The sequence below is a fragment of the Callorhinchus milii genome, unplaced genomic scaffold, assembly GCF_018977255.1.
Source record: "Callorhinchus milii isolate IMCB2004 unplaced genomic scaffold, IMCB_Cmil_1.0 Scaffold2, whole genome shotgun sequence".
NCBI lineage: Eukaryota > Metazoa > Chordata > Chondrichthyes > Chimaeriformes > Callorhinchidae > Callorhinchus > Callorhinchus milii.
The window spans coordinates 78,994,918-79,015,475 of record NW_024704743.1 but is presented as its reverse complement, the minus strand read 5'-3'; the positions used below and the strand labels follow the sequence as shown (position 1 = coordinate 79,015,475).

The 20,558-nt window shown below is 39.2% G+C and overlaps 1 protein-coding gene across 1 annotated transcript in view; it reads right to left on the bottom strand.

The window, feature by feature from the left end:
* LOC103185112 (fer-1-like protein 4) overlaps window positions 1–6,057 on the bottom strand; it is a 64,078-nt gene extending 58,021 nt beyond the window's left edge. The window contains exons 1-4 of the mRNA XM_042346998.1: window positions 5,926–6,057; window positions 2,882–2,944; window positions 2,680–2,764; window positions 1,589–1,745 (exon numbers count right to left, since the gene is read on the bottom strand). Coding sequence (XP_042202932.1) covers window positions 1,589–1,745; window positions 2,680–2,764; window positions 2,882–2,944; window positions 5,926–6,057 — 437 coding nt within the window. The remainder of the gene's footprint in view (window positions 1–1,588; window positions 1,746–2,679; window positions 2,765–2,881; window positions 2,945–5,925) is intronic.
* Between the last annotated feature and the right edge of the window lie 14,501 nt (window positions 6,058–20,558).

The following is a 20,558-nucleotide window of genomic DNA, read 5'->3' as shown; positions in this document are numbered from 1 at the left end:
AATTATTAAACTCTGCAAATTTTGCCCCAAATCCTCATAAACTGCTGTTACATTCATTCCTTAGATTACTTTACTGTGGGTTTTGCTTTTGTTGAACAATAATTTCAAAAGAAATTATGAGTCAACAGGGATCAAAGGGAAAAGACCAGTATCCAGAATCCAACAAAACCACAAATTAACGATAGCACAGAGAGTATTCACATATTCCCTGCCCTTCAATATTACCAGATATTCTCCAATGATTACTACTACTTGATAGTTTCCGCTGGTCACTAATACTAGATAATCTCTACTGGTCAATATTACTAGATATTTTCCACTCTTCAATAAATTTACAACCATGAAATCAGAAAGAATTTGTCTTTTTAAATGTATATTATACATTACAACATATTGTCGCATGTCGAATTCAAGATCCTCATCCTCACCTACAAGGCCATTCACGGCCTTGTTCCCTCCTACCTCTCTGACCTACTATCCTCTTACTTACCTGCCCGTACCCTCCATTCTTCTGGCTCCGGTCTGCTCCACATCCCCCGCCCCAACCGCCCTACCATCGGTGGCCGGGCCTTCAGCCTCTCAGCCCCTCGGCTCTGGAACTCTATGCCCCAGTGCCTTCGCCTTGCTTCCTCCCTTTCCTCCTTCAAGGCCGGTCTCAAGACCCTTCTCTTTGATCGTGCAGTCAGCTCCCCTCTCGACTCTCTACCCCTTCCTCGCTCCCTCCCTTCCCTCCCCTCACCCTGACCATTTCCCCCCTGCTCGGGTCCTGACCCAACTGTACAGCGCCTTGGGACGTCCTCCCAACGTGAAAGGCGCTCTATAAATGGAATCTTGTTGTTGTTGTTGTTGTAATCATTATATTTATAGACAAAACAGTGACAGCCAATTTGCACACAGCAAAGTTCCACAGCCATGAGAACAATCTCCAAACTCCATGGGATCATTAACATCTACCTGAATAGGCACTATTTGAAAAGAGACGAGAGTTTCTCCGAGTGTAGACAATTCCCCCAAATAAAATTTATGGTTCATTTTATGGCTGCTTGTAGGACATTGCTGTGTGCAATTTGATTGCTACGTTCACCTCCTAAATGCACAGTCGCTACAAGGTATAGTGGATCCTATAAATACTTTGCGGTGTTTTTCCGATGTGAAATGCATTACAATAATAATAATAATCCTTGCATTTGAAGTAGCGCTTTTCACGCCTTCTAGACCTCTCAAAGCGCTTCACAGAATAGTCTGTAAAGTGAATTGACTGTATTTTTGTGGGCAAAATGCGGCAGCCAATTGCGTACAGCAGTGTCCCACAAACAGTCGTGGATTGAAGTGACCAATTTTATTATTGGTTTTGTTTGAAGGATTATCATTGGGTGTGTGGAGTAAGGAAACTTGCCCAAGGTTTCGCCCTGCCGGGAATCAAACCCAGGTCTCTCACTTGTGAGGCGAGTGCTCTAACCATTGAGCTACAGGACTCATTATCATGAATGCAAGGATTCTTATCATTGTTTAGCACAATTGAAATCCAGATAAAACATTATTTGATAATTGAAATAAAACCAAAAAAGTTCTAGCGGCAAAAACCTACCTTTCAATATAATTTGAAAAAGACCCAGACCCACTGGAGCTTTCTACTGTGTCCCCTTTTTGTAGCACTGCAACATCACACTTTACATAACCTCTGATAGCTGCTTTGATGTCCTGGAGGTCTGTTAAAATGGCCCACTTGTGATGGAACATGTGGTCTATGGTAAGAAGAAACAGAAAGGCTTGAAGTATTTCATGGACAGGATAGAACTTCCTAAGGGTGACGCTAAAAGCGATCTAGGAATGTTGGTTGACTCATTGTTCACTTGTCAAAAACAGAGGCAGCAATAAGCAAATCAAACAGGATACTGGATTACATTACCGAATTGGTAAAGTCTAGATCCTTAGAAGTCATTCTCAAGCGAAATAGTGCTGTGAGCAGCCTGCACCTGGAGTCCTGTGTACCTTTCTGGTCACTATAACATAGGGAGACTGCTCAGACCTGAGATGTAGTGCTGAGGAGAACAATAAGGATGATCCTCAGTTTTAGAGGGATGAGCAATGAGGAATGATTAGCTAAGCTAATTAGTCATGAGAAGAGGTGTCATTTACAGAGGCTGTCACATGCAACTACACGATACACAGTGAAAATATTTTATAATAAATCATCTAGAGTGCGTTGAGATATCTCCCCAATGTGAAAGGTGCTACATCATCTGCAAGGATTATTATTATTTATGACAAACAACTCCAATACATTACGCTACTGTTCACTGTACTACCCTCTGCAACACGGATGCTACCTCACGTATAATCATATCATATCCTGTACCGAGTACCTTCGTCTAACCCCAAACATGCAATCAATCCACTGCAAAACAGACAGTGGATCTGCAACAAAATATGGGATGGATTAAAAAAAACAGATGCGACGCAAACCCCGAATTCTTAAAATAGGTTGCAGTTAGCTACTAAATAAAGTCCTGCAGTATCTAACTGTACTTAGACACAAAATGGAGCTAATTTTCATCCCATTCCACAAAGAATTTTGATTTGCTTTGAAGTAACAGTGTTTGTTTTTCATGTTTAACACATAACCATTATTTCTAGTCCCCAGAACATCAGCTTGATGGAGGTTTAAGATCCATTTACCTGGCTGGTTGTAAATAGTTGCCACGTCTATCTTGAATGTTCCTATTAGAGTTTTCTTAAAAGGGATTTTGTTGGCGCTGAACACCTATTCGATACATTAGAGGAGATGCATTATCCACATACAAAAGTCACAATGCACAACTGTAAACAACATACATAATAGATGTTATATTCTCCCACCAGGATGTCAGTCAGGACTTACTGAAATCTGAAGGATTTTATCCATCATCAGATCTGGCGATTCATAAAACTCGTAGGTAAAATCCTGGATAAAGATGAACAAAAAATAATTAAAATCACACTGCATGAAAATTATTTCATATATTCATTGGAGAGGAAAGTGCAGCATGTGATATTTATCACTGGTGATAATTATCACAACGACCAAAACTGCAATAAAAAAACAGGCCATAGTTATCATCATGGAGGGAGGGGGTGTGAACTCCGAGGCCAGCGATTACACTTGACTGCTTTGGCCACATGGTTGATGTTTATGTTACAGCACAGAAGCAGGCAATTTGGTTCTACATGAACCATCTAATCTAATCCTACTCTTTAGTTTGCTCCCAACATTCTTTAATACTCTTTTCTTCCAAGCATCTATCTAATTCTGTCATAATAATTTTTGGGGCTGCTTTTTTTCAGCTACTATGTCCCGAATCTCTGGATTTCCCTGCCTCAATCTTGCCCCCTCTTTGCCCATATTCAAATCACATCTGAAGCCTTTCACTTCCCCCTCCTTTTCCAGCTCAGCGTCAAACCAAGACACAATCCACTGTAAGTGAAGGGGAGTAAATAAATGCAAGTTGTTGTCATTTTGTTGTAACTCCAGTAGTAACAGACAATTCTACATTACAACCAGATTCAATAATGTAATAAGATGCGATATCAATTGCAAGGGTTGGTTTTGTTATTTTGGTTAATGAATGCCCAAGCCTGCACACAACTGTAACTCGGCTAAGGTCTTATATAAGTTCAACATGAACTTGCAAATATATGGTATGCCTCAATATAGAAAATAAATGACTCAATTTGCCGTTTTATGACTTTATTTCCCCAGCGCTATCACTTTTGATGACTTGTGGATCTATAGACCAAGGTCCCTCTCTGACCTCTATTAAAAGGTTTTTCATTTAAGATGTACAGCATTTCATTTTCTTATTTTTACTACCAAAATATACTATTTCAAATAGTTGATATTAAACTGTGTTTGCTACCTAGCTACCCTATCAGCCATCTTTACACTCCCCTCAAGTCTTTGGCAATCTTTGTCATAATATGCTATGCCCCAATTTGGGGTCATCAGCAATTTTTAACACAATTGCACATTAACTGTATATTTGTGGGCGAAATGCGGCAGCCAATTGCGCACAGCAGTGTCCCACAAACAGTCATGGATTGAAGTGACCAATTTATTATTATTGATTTGGAGGGATTATTATCAGGCGTGTGGAGTAAGGAAACAAGGTTTTGCCCTGCCTGGAATTGAAACCAGGTGTCTCGCTTGCAGCTGAACTACAGGACTCCACAACTTTTATTGCACTTTTCACATTGGAGGGAACTTCACAAAGAGTCTCAAACATTAACCTCTGAACAGGCTAACAGGAGCCTAGCACATAACTGAGTGGAGTGGAATATAAGAAGTGGGAGGCCAGTATTTTAAGCAACGCTTGAGATTTCAGTTCTGTGAAAAGGTAAAGTAATTAAAAAAAGGTCAGAGATGCAGCAACAGCAGCATCAATGTAATCTATTTCATTGGAAAGGTTGGAATATTTCTGTCAGGGAGATTAGCGTTTCAATTTGGAATAGCCTAAGGCTGTTACCATAGTGACAATGGCAGGGTGAGGTCAGACTGAGTGCTGGAATTGCGATGCTCTTTGACAACAAAGGTTGTGCTAGAACTGACTAGCTTCTTTGAAGAAAAACTGGTTAACAAATTCTAATAAAATACTATTGAAATTGCTTGAGAGTCAGGGTTTCTCAAACGTGTTTTGTGAGAATGTCAATCAGCTTTAATTAAAATACCAATATACCTGCATTAATGAATATTTTGCACTTGTGAAGCACACTGCTGTACCAGCTGAGCTTTGTGAAATTCAGAGTCCAGTTGAATATTCACATTATCATGTGGCTTCTCAGCTGCACAGCGCTGGAAGATACTGCATTCTTCTCAGGGATAATCCTTGCATTGGGTGTAGCACTTTATCATATCGTCAATGTCTTTCAAAGCGCTTTGTGGATTTATTGCATAGTCTGTGACTGTATATATGTAGGCAATTGTGGCAGCCAATTTGCCTACAGCAATGTTCGACAGACAGCCATGGAGTGAGTGATCAGTTTTACCAGGGTAATTATTGACCAGGACAGCGGGAGAAACTATGATTATTTTAGCAAATTTGTTAACAAATCACGCAAATATTTCAGCCACAAACAATGCTCATAATTAGAGCGGTGACTTCCAGTTTAAGATCATAACAACATAAGAAATGCTAGACAAAAAAGACATAGGTCTATCTAGTTCATCTTCCACCTTCCTGGTGAGTTGCATGAACATATATCCCAAACTACCTATGTACTATACCCCATAAAGTTATTTCCTAGCTTGTGAATGAGAATGCTCCATGTTCAATCCCGTTGTCATCATTATATTTTTAATGTTTTGTATTGTTTGTGGGCTGACAGACAGCGGGGGTGGCAGTTGTTGCTTCTTCGGTGAAGTCTTCCCAGAAAGATTTTTGTATTTAATGATGTAAAAGGTTATATATTCCTGTCTGAAAGTCTTTATGCATTATTTTCTCATTTCAGAAAAGATAAATAATTCATTAAACAGTAGGGAGAATAGGAGACTAGAAAAACCTGCTCAATAGCATTGCTTTTGGAAACTTTACAGATGTCTTGCTTATTATTGGAGAGAAAGAGAGAGACATAAAATGGCTTCTCTGTCATGTTGTAATAACACATGAATGGAAATTTCAGCTACAAAATAATGATACTCACATTTTATATAGGGCCTTTCAATTTGGGAGCACATCTCAAAGCGTTTCACACATATATTGTAAAGCAGTGTGCATTTTTGTGGGTAAACGCGACAACCAATTTGCGCACAGCAATGTCCCACAAACAGCCGAGAAGTGAATTATTTGGTCGATTGTTGGCCAGGACATCAGGAGAGAGAAACCCCCTTGTCTTTTCAAATAGTGATATAATATTACAGATATGCCTGCTGCAATCCTACTTCATGATTACCTGATTGAAGGATGGGCAGTTTGTCGATTTCTGTATGGATGTGTTCTTCTTCTTGCCATCAATCTCCAAGTACACCACAGGATCAATATTTATTCCAGGTAGCTGTCTGGCTTCATGCACAGTTATACTCATCTTTGCAAAAATAAACAGGATTAATTATGAGAAACAGTACTTGCTCTACCTTTGAGCTATTTCACTTCCCAGTGTCATTACAAATACAAATTACCTGGAAGTTTTGAGGTTTGAAGCTATTTTGTTCTTTGTTTGAGATGACCTTGAGTTGGCTGCAGGATTAAAAAAAAGGCAGAAAGCAAATCATTGTTTCGGAAAGTCAATTTTATTTTCAACAAATTCTCTAACGTTTCAAGGTGCCAGAGTTTAAATTCAAAGAAAGGAAAATATTATCATTATTTGCAGTCATTCCAGAAAGTCCAATTTGTGAGATTTGTGGATCGGTTTGCTTTGGTGGAGGTGTTTCTACAGTCATTGTGCTTTCCTTGCTGTCTCCTGTGGGACATGTGCACACCTACTTCTGTAACATTCTGGGTACATTCCTGATGAATCATTTACGCATTTCTAAATTTAAACCTCATGTTTGACCTTTGTGTCTGCAATTTAGATGTGTTGATAACATGGCTTTCTTTATTAATAGGGTAATATGGAGAGGGTGGAATTGTTCTCTTCAGTATTGCTTGTTTAGATGCTTCTTCAATCAGTGGTGAAATATTTAGTTACACCAGGGGGCATCTTGCACTGAACCATGTGTAAACCACTGAAAGAGGATGAGAGCACAGAGGAATCGGATTCCCTCCATCATGTAATTTAGCACCGGTAAACAGAATTACAACCTGCAAAACAGATCCCTCTGCATGAACCCTTGATATAAACTTTGTGGTAAAGATTCTTGCTAGTGGATTGTGCCTTTACTCTGGAGTCTTAGTCTTAGCAAAAAAAACTCAATCCCACCAAAATATCATTTCTCCTACTGTGGAGTCCTGTAGCTCAGTGGTTAGAGCACTCGCTTTGCAAGCGAGAGATCTGGGCTCAATTCCTGTACAGGGCGAAACCTTGGGCAAGCTTCCTTACTCCACACGCCTGATAATAATCCCTCCAAAAAAAAAAGAATAATAAATTGGTCACTTCAATCCATGACTGTTTGTGGGATACTGCTGTGGGTAATTGGATGCCAAGTTTCGCCCACAAATATACGGTCAATTCACTTTACAACATATTCTGTGAAGCACTAGAAGACATGTCAAGCGCTAAATCAAATGCAAGGATTATTATTATTATCTATTATTATCTAAAACCTATCTTTGTTTCAGATTATCTGTCCCTTGACATAATGGAGATGAGAGATTGTGAGCGGGGTGGGGGGGCGGTTGGGGGAGGGAGTCACACTCATGTTGAATGAAAGGTTAAAGTGTGAGACCAAACAAGTGATTCCCTCCCTGGCTAATTAATCATGTCAGAGATATCGAGGACTGCACTCTTATGTAAGTGGTATTTATTGGTAATACAATGACAGAGTGCATTCGAGCAGAGATAATTTCTAGGATCTGACTGTAAATCAGGGATTAGGTTTTGTCTTGTTTGTAAAACTAGAGTAGAGGATAATTCTGTATTATTTCTGCACAATATTGTTCCCATGTTTTACTGTGTGAAGAAAAGAATTAGCAACCGAAGTATTAATCTATTATTCTTTCAATAATAAACCATTGTGTGTGTTACATGCAAAATCAATCAGATGCTACTATATCATCGCACTCTGATCTTTACAAATGGAATTAGCTACAACAACAACAAGATTACATTTGTATATATAATTAGCTACAGCTATATGCAGAAATAACAAAGAGGGCTTTATGAACTTCTGTATTTTAGAGAGCTGTTACTCAATTGAAAAACCTTGGTTGAAGGGTTAGGTTTGTGCTCGTTGTGCTTGAGCTTGTGTGGCACGGCATTCACAGGTTCCAGTACAAGGACAACTTGTCATAATGCAAACACAACGTGATTTGCTTCAGCCTAAAGTCACTGGCTGGGTAATGAGCTAAATGAGATTGAACCTACAACCTTCTGACTCAGAGATAAGAGTGCTTCTAGCTGAGCCAGGTCGACTCCCTGGCAGGTTACTGAAAGGCTCAGGTAAAGAAGCAGATATACCTTATGATTTTTTTATTTGAAAACAATCATATACACTTACCTTCTCCTCAGGTTCCGCTGCTGTCTGGCACAGATGTTGAATATTTCTCCCTGGACATGAAGTGCCCCATTCTGGATTTTGTTGTCTACACCTCATTCAGAAATGGAAATAAATCATAAAAATGGAAAAGAAGAATTGATATTTTTATAACGCCCATAATGTCAAAAGTTTCAGAAAGCATCACAGTTTTCTGAAATTTTGCCATTATAGGTGCTATAAAAATATTTTATTTTTTGTCATTTTTTATACAGCTTTAAGATGTCCTCCCAACACAAAAGCCGTTATATCAAATGCAAGGATTAATATTAATTGTGTTTTATTGGTGGTTTAATTTAAATTAAAAGACGTCTATCAAGTCTTTTGTTAACATTGTTTGTTCTAGTAAAAAGAGCACCAGTTTCTCTATTCTCTCATCATAACGAAAGCTTTCCATCCCTACTATTATCCCAGTAAATCTCCTCTGTACCCTCTATGCATCCACTTGACCATCGACCAATAATTTTTAGAGGGCCATTTCTGAGCAGAACCCGTGGCAGTTAGCACTGTCTGTTGTGCTGCTAAAACCATTTCCTTAAGCAGCCGGGCTCCAGCGTGATTCACTGCCAGATCATCCTAATTTATACTGCACTTATTGCCATGAATTGCTACAAAAATTTTGTCGATCTGACCAAAACTGTGCAGTATAAACTAACATAAAAGAACATGTTTCACCTCATGTGTTAGTAGGGTGTCCTTCATACTTGAGGATGAGAATGCCAAACAATGAAGGAAGCATAAGTTCATGGGAGCTGGGTGTGTTAAGGACGATGCAGGCCGATACAAGATGGACATTGTCTGTCACAGATTTCACTTAACCATGTTTCTGGGGGATTCTCCTGTTTATCCCTCTGACATTGCCAATCCTTCCGTCTCTCACATCTTGCCTCCACAATGATATGGCGTTGTTCTTCAAGGCCCTCAATTCTCTCACTTCAACAACTTAACTTTAACTTGATGTGCTAATTATTGAATGTTTCTGCTTCCCTTACCTGTTCCATCTAAAGGGTTGAAGATTTTTTTTGTTAGCCTTTTCAGTCCTGCCACTGTATTTCTTAAAGAACAAGAAAAATATAAATATGATGAATATATTGACATGTTTTAAAGCACAAATACAGGTCTTTCAATCCATTAAGTTTGTTTTTTTTCCCCACAATAATCAATCTAATCCTATTCTCCTACAAATAGTAATAAAAACAATCCTTGCATTTGGTATAGCACATTTCATGTCAGGACAAAGCTTCAAATTGCTCTATAAAGTTTACTGCAAAGTGTAGTGACTATGACTGTGTATTTTGTAGGTGAATGCAGCAGTCAATTTGCAGACAATAATGTCCCATGAAGAGCCATGAAGTAAATTATCAATTTTATCTTGAGGATTGTTGGCCACTGGGCACTGGGAGAAACTCCCTTTTTTTTTCAATAATGCCTACTTATCTGTCTCGATCCATTGAATCCTTTAAAACTGTATGTTTTTGAAAAAAATGTTTACTTTCCTATTTACACTTTACATATATTCTGTGAAGCACTTTGAGATACCTCAACAACACGATAAGGTGCTATATCAAATGCAAGGATTATTATTATTATCTTTAACAGGCAGACTGGATATCAGTTTAATATTTCATCCAAAGGACGATAAAATTAAAATCAGACATTTTCAAAGATCCATCAGTCATATCTGGGCTCTCTATATAATGTCACCATAAAAAATGCCTGGCAAAACAGAATTGTTTAAACACACAATGACACCAATCGAGTTGCAATGTATGATGGCATAAATGGGTAATCTCAATGCGATGGAGAAAACATTTAAAATTTGGTTTAGTCTTCTCCAGAAAAAGCTAAAATAAGAACTAATGAGGAAGCTCATCTTAGACTCATTGTAATAGAGGGTTATGGGAAATGGGTTAGGAGGGATGGTGTCTCATGTGGAATATGAACACCAGCATGATCTAGATGAGCCGAATGGCCTTTTTCAGTGTTGTTGTGTCGACATAATTTTATGTAATATATAGCATACTTTGCCTGTTCTTGACTAGATGGATCTCTTGTAACCTTATCTTGAAGATCGTCAAAGTATTCATCACTCCAAGGGGAATATGTTATGTCCACAGATATATACGTGATTGAAAAGCTTATCGTAACCTGAATAAACATGAGAAATGTTAAATAATCCTTGAATTTTGATGTAGCATCTCATCACATCATTGAAATATTTCAAAGAGCTTCACAGGATTTACAGTAGAGTGTAGTGACTGTATTTCTTAGGTGAAGAAAACCACTAATTTGTTGGGGTTTGGGGGTGGGGGTGGGGGGTGGGGGAGAAGGTTTAGCCAGCCAGATGTCTGACCTGTGTGGAAACCAATCAATTCCTCAATTTGTGCTCACCAATGCCGCACAAATAACCATGAAGTGAATGATCAATTTTAAATCACTTTTTTTTAAACTCAGGCCAACAACTATAGGAAATTTAACTGTATGAAAATAATAATATGTCTGTCGGCTCTGTGAGTTAAGCATTGTTAAGCACACGTGCCTGGTGTTACTGATGGGAGCCATCAGCAAATGTAACCACAGTTTCTGATACATCAGGTGTTATAATAAATACCTATAAAATGCACTCTTTCTAACGCATTCCTCATGATGATTCTGAAAAGAACCCAGTGTGTATTCTACATTAAGGCATCCTTCCTGTGTTCAGTCCATGCAGGCCAAAAGGTACAGGTTTGATTCTTGGTCAGGGCAGAATTTATATGATATAATTGACCTTGGAGCTCCGGGGATCAAGAAGGAAAACATCAGCAAGGGTTCCCGCTCCTGATTATTTTCTAGTGATCTTTGCTGGAAGATATCTAGTGAGTCTAGGATTGGGCTGTGTTATCCCACTATTGACTTAGGAAGAATGGATATAGAAGAGGCACAGTACCCATGGCTTAGCCAGGAGAGTAGGGATTCAGATGTTTTCAGAGAAGGAGAAGAAAATAAGCAAAAGAAAATTGTACAGCAGAAATAACAAACAACCGTGATGTTCATAATGAAGAATCTCTGATATGTCTACTAACCCCAATTGCCTGATTGGTTTTGTCCACCAGTATTTCTTCCCCATTGACCTTTCCAAAGAGAATCACCTGCTGCAAGTTGAGATTGACTGAACCAATAAACCTAGTCCAGAAAGAATTCAATAAATTCTTTAGAATGTCGCAAATTACTAGGCGAAAAGGCTAAATTACTTCAGTAAGTTAATTACTGGTAATGCTTTCAGCTCAATATAAACAAGACAAAAACCATCTGACTCAGCTCCCGACACTGCCTCCTTACCATTGCTTTCACTTTTCCCTTTCCTTTTTGACACTCAGCTCTTTTTCCTTCCTTACATCCAGTCCCCGATCAAAACCTCTCTTCTTCATCTTCTCCACATTCCCCACCATCATATCTAAATCCTATATCCAATGTGGCCAAAACCCTTATCTACACCTTTCCCACCTCCAGACTGGACTTCTCCAATGTCCTCCTCACTGGCCTCCCCATCCACAAGCTCTAACACATTTAAGTTTGATTGTTCATATTGATTGTTTATTTCCTGCATCAATATCACCTTGCCAAGCTCCCCTGACTCCCTGTTTTCCAACGGATCGACTTCAAAATCCTCACTCGATTCTCAGGTCTCACTCCTGCCCATCCCCTCTACTTGGCTAGCTTGGATGTACTATATGTTCCTTACATGCCGCTCCATATCAGTAGCTGAGCCTTTAATCATTAAACCTCTGTGCCCTCTGGAACTGACTCCCAAACTCCCAATGCCTTTCCCCCTTTTATCTGTCTATAAAAGTCCCCTGGGAAACTATATCTTTGACCATGCCTATGCACCCTCCCTCCATCTCCTTTGACCATGCCTATGGTTTCTTCTCACTTCCCCCCCAGTATCTGCATCGTTTCTGTAAATGTCTTTGTGACATTAAGTGTGATATAAGTTGGTGTGATATAAATTTAAATTGTTATTGTTGTGCTTGATTCTGTCCGTGGAGACCCCAAACTCCACCTCATCTTAGATTGCAAGAACATTCAGTTTTTAAATTTAAACTTGTGCAAAATGTGGAAAATTCTTAAAATCAGTCTTAATTCAGGAGCAGTTTTTCCACAGTTCTTAAAAAAGAAATCAGCTTCCAAGCCAAGACTGGATTCAACAACTTTTAAAAGATTTTAAATAGTGCAAACCATCCTGCTGAGTGGTTGCTAAATCTACCTCATTTTCCAAGCAGTGCAATTGTACAGCTCAACTGTTAGGAAATCATCATTCTCAATGGATCCAAGGGAAGGCCAGTGGAATGTCTGTCAAAATAAAATATTTCTATAAAACTGATAACCTGTCCATAAGCCGAAGTTTAAGAATTTCACTTCTCCAAAATCGAAAGGCATATTATCAAAACCTAGTCATTCCAACCATAGCTCACAAAATGTAATGCAATCAGAATATTCCTTAACTTTGCTGAGACAAAATAATAATAATAATAATCCTTGCATTTGATATAGCGCTTTTCACGTCGGGAGGATGTCTCAAAGCGCTTCACAGAACACACTGTAAAGTGAATTGACTGTATATTTGTGGGCGAACGCGGCAGCCAATTGCGCACAGCAATGTCCCACAAACAGTTGTAGATTGAAAATGACCAATTTATTATTGTTTTTGGTTTTGGAGGGATTATTATTAGGCTCTGTGTGGAGTAAGGAAACTTGCCCAAGGTTTCGCCCTGCCTGGAATGAACCAAAATGAACCAATCCTCCTGATATGAAAGATGCTATATCAAATGTAAGGATTATTATTAAAAAGTTAGTAAAAGGGAGATAATGGAAAAAAGTTTCACTATTCCTTTACTAAAGATGTAACAGTCATCGTCGGGGTGTTGTAGTCCAATTAATGCAAGGAGGTTAAATTAGCCTTGCATTAAAATGTAATTTACATCATAAGCACTGAAAGAAGATTAAAATGAGTAGATGCTAAGATATCCTCCAGTGCATGAACTCTCCCACCAGGACATCTATCTTGGTACATTTTACCACACATTTCTCATTTAAACATCTCTAATTGATCTCTAACTAAATAACTACTTGAAGGTTTTTGGAACAGTGAGGATGAAATTGAGTGTATTGGTTTAGGAAAGCAGTTAGTACTTCATAAACAAGACCTTACCAATTGATGGACTGTGAAATTGCTCCCATCTTGTTCCCTGTTTGGCTTTCATTTAAGCTTGCTGTGTACCGCTGAGACATTTTGATTCTGACCTTTCCTATCGTCTGACTCAGACTCATCTAATAAACCATATCTAATGTCTATAGGAGCATAATTCATACAAGAGCTGTACAAACCTTGTGAAACTCACATGTACTAAAGCCTGAACTGAAAATCACAAGTTTGTGGGTGATCATCGCTATAGGGACAATACAATTGGGGTCAGTGCCCCTGGGCTAGAGAGGGGTAAATTCAACACATTTTCTTCCCCCCCAAATAAACAGATCACCAGATGTCAGCTGGCTTTCATATTTATAGAATAACACATTTTTATAAAGCACAGTATGTTTCCCTCCCCCTCAACACATTCTCCTCACCTCATCAAAGTCTGCTTCGTTCTCCGAGAATACAGCCTTTGACTTAAGAGAAAAGCCTGAAAAGAAAGGGAAAAGATTAACGAAAGCTCCTATCTCAGAATTGGTTTGTTTGTGAATGGTATGTACTAGGTACTCTGCTATTCAGGCAGACTTTTTTTTTACAATTCAAAAAGAGTAAGGAATTTAACAGATAATAAATACTAAGATGAATCCTTGTATCTGATATGGGGTTGGACATTAAATTGGACATTTTCAATCCACGACTGTTTGTGGGACATTGCTGTGCGCAATTGGCTGCCGCGTTCGCCCACAAATATACAGTCAATTCATTTTACAGTGTGTTCTGTGAAGCGCTTTGGGACGTCCTCCCAACATGAAAAGCGCTATATCAAATGCAAGGATTATTATTATTATAAAGTGCTTCACAGGATATATTGTAAAGTGTATTCTCTAGACAAATTTCACCTTCTGTCCAGGTCAACAAGCCTCCATGTAAATTTAATTACTCACTTCTTGGTTATTTGAGGGACGTTGTGCAAAACATGGCTGCTATGTTTCCCTACAAAACAATTACTTTAATTGACAGTAACAATCTGTGAAGCACTTTGAGACTCTTTGACAACAATGATTCTTTGCTTCTAGATATTACCGGGCCACAAAGCTGTTTATATTCTAATATTTATATTCTTGCAATGTTCGTTCAACGTTTCTCTAAATGGTTCCCAATCTTCTGGACATGCAGTGTAGGGGTTTCCTTTGAACTTTGTGAAATCCAGGATTAAGCAATGAGGTGGATTTGTGTTAAAAAGGGTGAATTGGCATGGGGAGAAGGGGGTGCCGGGGAGAAGGGGGGGCCAGGGGAAAGGGGGGCTGGGGTAGGAGGGGCGGGTCTCCAGTCTACACTGAGCTATTGCTGAGTACTCTGCAGGTGAATGAGCTTTAGGGCTGTACATCTACTTTCCAAAGCCCCTCATTTAGGACCTGGCCTTAAAAAACAGTACTTAACAACAGGTTTGAGGCTTCAACACCTCCTCCATCTAATTGCTGGGGAATGGTTTCTCCCTCCAAGTCTTTTGCAATTCAAAATGCTGACACATTTGTTTTTGCTCAGGAAAATATGAGGCCTTTTATTCCAGTCTACAGAATTGTGCTCAAACTTTTAATCTTAGCTTTTTAATTTCAGGTTTAAGGCAGTGTCTGATGAAGCAGGGATTGAATGGCTGCATCTGTAGTGAAGAATAACATCAGTCTCCAAATTGACAAGTGTGGCAGCAATAAACCAGCAAATGGGGTTCTGTTCTATATTAGCAAACTCTTAAATTTAGATACCCAGAAAATATCCTCAAGATGTACAGTGCCCTGATCAAGCCGCTCCTGCAGTATATTCTGGAGAGATGAGATCACATGGGCCCAAAGGACGTTCTTCATTCAAACCAATCTTGTGATCTTGTATTATGCATTTTTTCCAGTTGCCACAACATAAGGAGGCTGTCAGGCTCCAGAGGTAGTGCAGAGGAGAGTAACAAGGATGAGCTATGAGGAACGATTAGATAAGCGGGGAATTTTCAGACTTGAAAAGAGATGTATCTGAAAAGTTCTTAGAAAGGTTTTAAATTTTAAATGATATTGAGAACATAAACCTGGAAACAATACTTTCCGATAGGGTTAGGTAGGAAAACAAGAGGGCAAAGTTCAGGGCAGTGAAAGACAATTTCAGAACAGACACCAGGAAAAAAAATATTTAATTGCACAGAGGGTAGGAGGAGCTGGAATTGTTTACTGGAGGAGCGGCAGAAGCAAGGATGATAATTGCCCAAAAGTAAATGAAGCGCAGAATCATCAATCCTTCGTTTTCTCTTGCCTCCTTCAGAACTTGTCTCAAGACTCTCCACTTCGATCGTGCCTTCAGTCACCCTCCTTGCCCCCTGCCCTCCAGCCTCCATGATCCCAACTCCCAGCTCGGGTCCCAAATACTGATTGTCTAGTGCCTTAGGACGTGAAAGGCGCTATACAAATGAAATTTTGTTGTTGTTGTTGTCTCAGTCCATGATGCACAGACAGTAGCATTAGAGAGACAACAAAGAACAGGATCAACTGTCCCCTCCATTGCCCTAAATTTTCTCTTATCTATGGAAAACAAACCCATGAATGTCTCCTACTTAACAGTCTTTGACGCAATTCTCTAATTTTCGATCCATACAAAGAGCTATGTATTCATGAAATTCAAAGACCCTTTATGAAATGTGCTTTTGTGTGTAAGTGATTGGACAGGTTGGAGCTATTTTTTCTGGAGATGAATTGAGAATTGAGAGAGGTGTTTAAAATTATGAAGGGATTTGATAAAACCCTATGGCCTTCTGCGCATGCTCCAATATTCCAACCCCTCTCCTCCACCACCGGTTGCCATGCCTTCAGCCACTTTGCCCCAAACCTCTGAAACGCTCTGCCTCAATCCTTCCACTTTGCCCCCTCTCTACCCATTTTTAAATTGCACTAATAGACTTTCCTTTTTGACTGTACCTAACGTCACCTGTCCTTTCTCCCCATCTCAGCATCAAACTCTGCTTTTGTTCAGCTCTCTAAAGATAGCCACGAACAGACTTGAAAGGGAGTTAAGGCAGATAGTGAGAATGTGGAACTCTCTGCCAGAAGCTATGGTTGAAGCAAAAAGCAATAATGTATTTAAGAGGAATCTTGATGGATACATGGGGCAGAAGGGAATAGAAGCTACAGGAAAGGGATTTGGAGGCTTGGAGGCTAATGTGGAGTATAAACACAGGCACAGACTAGTTGGTCTGAATGCTATGTCATGCAATGTAATTCATTGAAAATGTGTTTGCGCTACAATATTCATATAGAGCCTTACTTAACTACAACAACAACTGGCATTAATATAGTACCTTTCACGCAGGATAGTGTCTCGAAGCGCTGCACAGGGTTGGATGCCGAGCAAGGGAGAAGGGGGAGGGGTTGTATCCATAGGTGTAGTTGAAGATGTAAATCTGAAGTTTGGATTTAAAGATAGATAAAAAAGGGGCGAGGCGGAGGAATTGAGGCAAGGTTATACATCAAGCCAGAGGTTACGCATGAAAACATTTCAAGCTGTTTCACAAGTAAATGCTATCAAGAGTGGTGACTACTTAGGTAGGCAAAGACGGCAGCAATCTTCACCAGCATGTTCCCACGAGGAGCTACCAGATGAAGAATCAATTACGTCAGACACATTCCCTTTGTTATAATATTCTGTACTATACCATCACCACAATATAATGACACAAATTCATCATAGCTGCCTCTCTGATAAACAACCCATTTAAAACATCTCTAGAAAACACCGGCTCTCACTTTAACAGGTGGTTAGTTCTGGGATTCCCAAGTAGAGCCATTCGGAGAGGACCTTGTGGAATTACCTTGAGTACAGGAACGGGCACGTACCTTTGAATTTAATTTTCACCATTCTCTTTCCTCGTCCAGGGAGATTCCTGCCTTTCATCAGGTGAATACTCAAAGCCATGGTGCAGTAACAATAATAAATAATAACGCTTACATTCAATATGTCATATACAGGGCTCAGAGCATCATGAGTCTTGAGCTCGTATTGGATGTTTTGAGATCAACTGAAAAGCTGTAACCATGCTAATGATCCACAATGAAGTGGAGTTCAATGACTAAAATGCTCTCATCTCTGAGTGTACCTTCACATCATCGTTTGCATTGAAATTTGCAAGTGAATTGCAAATGTATTGAGCCCATGAATTTGGTTACTGTTAGGATCAGCATCAAGTATTGGCACCCACTGAGCAAGGTATCATTCAGGGCCTTGCATAGAATATGAATTATTTATTGGTGAAGAAAGACCTGATTTGGAAAATTAATTATCATGAAAACGGTGCTCCCTCACCAGGAGTATCACATAATAAGCCATACAACTTTAACGCTCCTATGAGTCTCACAAGATCATGCTGTGTTTATATTGAAGAGCAGACAACAGCTACCTCCACTTACAGAAATTAATTTGAGGTCTCTCTTGCCCAGATTTTCACAAGGGAAATTTGCTTAAATGTGATGATTAATATGAAACACCAGGTTTGTCATCTTCTTTGGCTGACCAAACCAGGTAAATATTTTTCTGGTTCGGTCAGATTACTGACATGTGTAAACTCATCTAAAGATGTAGCAGTGATGGAGAGAGTGCAGTGTAGCTATACTGGATGATACCAGGGCTGGAAGTTTAGGATAGACTGGCTAGGTTAATCATGAAATGTCAGCTTGGCTCCTGCAGTAGATGGTATCCCCAGAATCTTCAAAGAAATGAGTGGGAAAAGTACATTAGACTCTGCTTAGTTTAATTACAAAACTACAGAGATTCTGTGAAATCCTGACTTCCACTAAAGAGTATAGGGATCGTAAAGGATCGTCCGAAAAGGGTAATATAGTGGATAACATTTATTTGGATTTTCAGAGGCATCTGATGAAAATTAGCAATTTCAGGCTTTCAAAGAAAAGATAAAGCCAAGTGGAATTTATGATCAACTAGGCATTTGGGTTGAAGAATATCTTGATTCATATAATTGGTCAAGATTCTGGGGACAGTAAGCAGCGATACTTTGCAGGGGACTGTTCTGAGCAACCCTGCTTTTGTACTATACAAAATATATTGTGGAGTCCTGTAGCTCAGTGGTTAGAGCATTCACCTTGCAAGCGAGATACCTGGGTTCAATTCCAGGCAGGGTGAAACCTTGGGCAAGTTTCCTTACTCCACACGCCTACTAATAATCCCTCCAAAACAAAACGATAATAAATTTGTCATTTTCAGTCCACAACTGTTTGTGGGACACTGCTGTGCGCAATTGGCTGCCGCATTTCGCCCACAAATATACGGTCAATTCACTTTACAGTATATTCTATAAAGCGCTTTGAGACATCTAGAAGACATGAAAAGCGCTATATCAAATGCAAGGATTATTATTATTATTATTTTAGGTTAGTCCTTTTTTGCTAGAGAAGAGATATTTAAAGAGGACACCATTAAATTTATAAAAGGGTTTGATAAGGTTAACATAAATAGCCTGTTCCCATTTATTGGGGAGTCCATTACTAGGGAACACAAGTATAAGATAGCGATTAATGGATCTAAAAGAGAATTTTAGGAGCAACTATTTCATGCACTGGGTAATGAGAATGTGGAACTCGCTAAGTGTTACAGAGGCATTTAAAGGGAAGCTAGACCTTCACAATGAGGGAGAGCGGAATAGAAGAGTTTGGGAGTAAGAAAGTAGTAGGTGAAGACTCTTTTGGAGTATAAACACCAGCACGGATTGGCTGGGTCAAGTGGCTTGTTTTCGTACTTTAAGTCCATGTAAATGTATGCAAAGACATAAACAAATACTAGGGCTTACATTTCTAACATTACTTACATTTGCCTGCAGGTAGGGAGGCTGGTGTTAGTGCCATATTTTATTTACTTGGGAGTGAGTTTCTCTATTGGGATGTAATTATTTGCATCTCATTACTTTACTCTGTTAGACACTTTGAAACTCAAAGAATTGAAAAGAGCTGTGCCACAGGCTGTAGCAAATTGAATGCAGATACTGATTGTGTCCTATCCATTATAAGGAAAAGAACACCGTTTTGAACAATCAACATATGACAGAGGTGAACTCCACAGACACTCAACTGTATGCTTATGTGAATAGCTCACTAAATGAAAAACATTTGTTCACTGGGTCTTCAGGCAAATATGCAGATCACCAACATTTTAATTAATGGGCTGAACATAATTTGTAAATGAAGGACTGCTCCAGATCTATAGAAATTCTGGGAATGAGAAATCTCATATGAGATCAGGAGTAAAACATGGGAAGCCACTTGCAAACGGAATCAAACACAAATTCAGCACAAACACCAGGAAATATATTGTTACCCAGAGAAAAATTAATGTCCAGAAAGGGTGGATGAAGGTAGGATGTTAGACGCATTTAAGAAACAGAGTGATGCTGTAATGTAGCTATTCCAGAAAGATCAGATCAGGTCTGCCGAAGGGCCTTCTGTATCCAAACCTCTCTTACAATCTTTCGTGAGTAGATGCTCACATGCTGACTAAAGCCAGCATTCACAATAGAATTTGCAAAGTATTTGTGAATATTGAATCCTGCTGTTAACATGAAATGTGTCACACCAGCCTGAGGGAGCTCTGCTACGTCGGGAATTGCCGGACATCTGCCTCCAAATAGATTTTTCTTTTACAAACAACACTTCCATTTATAAGTTGTTTTTAAGGAATATAAATATTAAGAAAACTGGTTTGATGGAATCTAATATGGATCCATTTCTAAACAGCATTTCTTAATAAGGAAACCGGAAGGACATCATGATCTCTTTTCTGGAGCTAATAATCTCTTTAAAAAAATTGAATTGGTCACTTCAAGCCAAGACTCTTTGTGGGACACTGCTGTGTGTAATTGGCTGCTGCGTTTCGCCCACAAAATATACAGTCAATTCACTTCACAGTATATTCTGTGAAGCGCTTTCAGACTTCTTGAAAACATGATAAGGAGGCTATAGCAAATGGAAGGATCATTATATCTCTGTTCCAACATGATTATAATAGGAGCGAGGTTCTTGTAAGTCGACATTACATATATCCAGCTAGTGGAAGGAGACCCCTTTCTGTTTCCTCATTAAGAAATCCCGTTTAGAAATCACTGCGTATTGGATCCCAATGAGGCAAAGAAACAGCTGAGCAATATGCCGAAGCTATGGCTGGTTTTGCTGGAGCAGGTGAGGG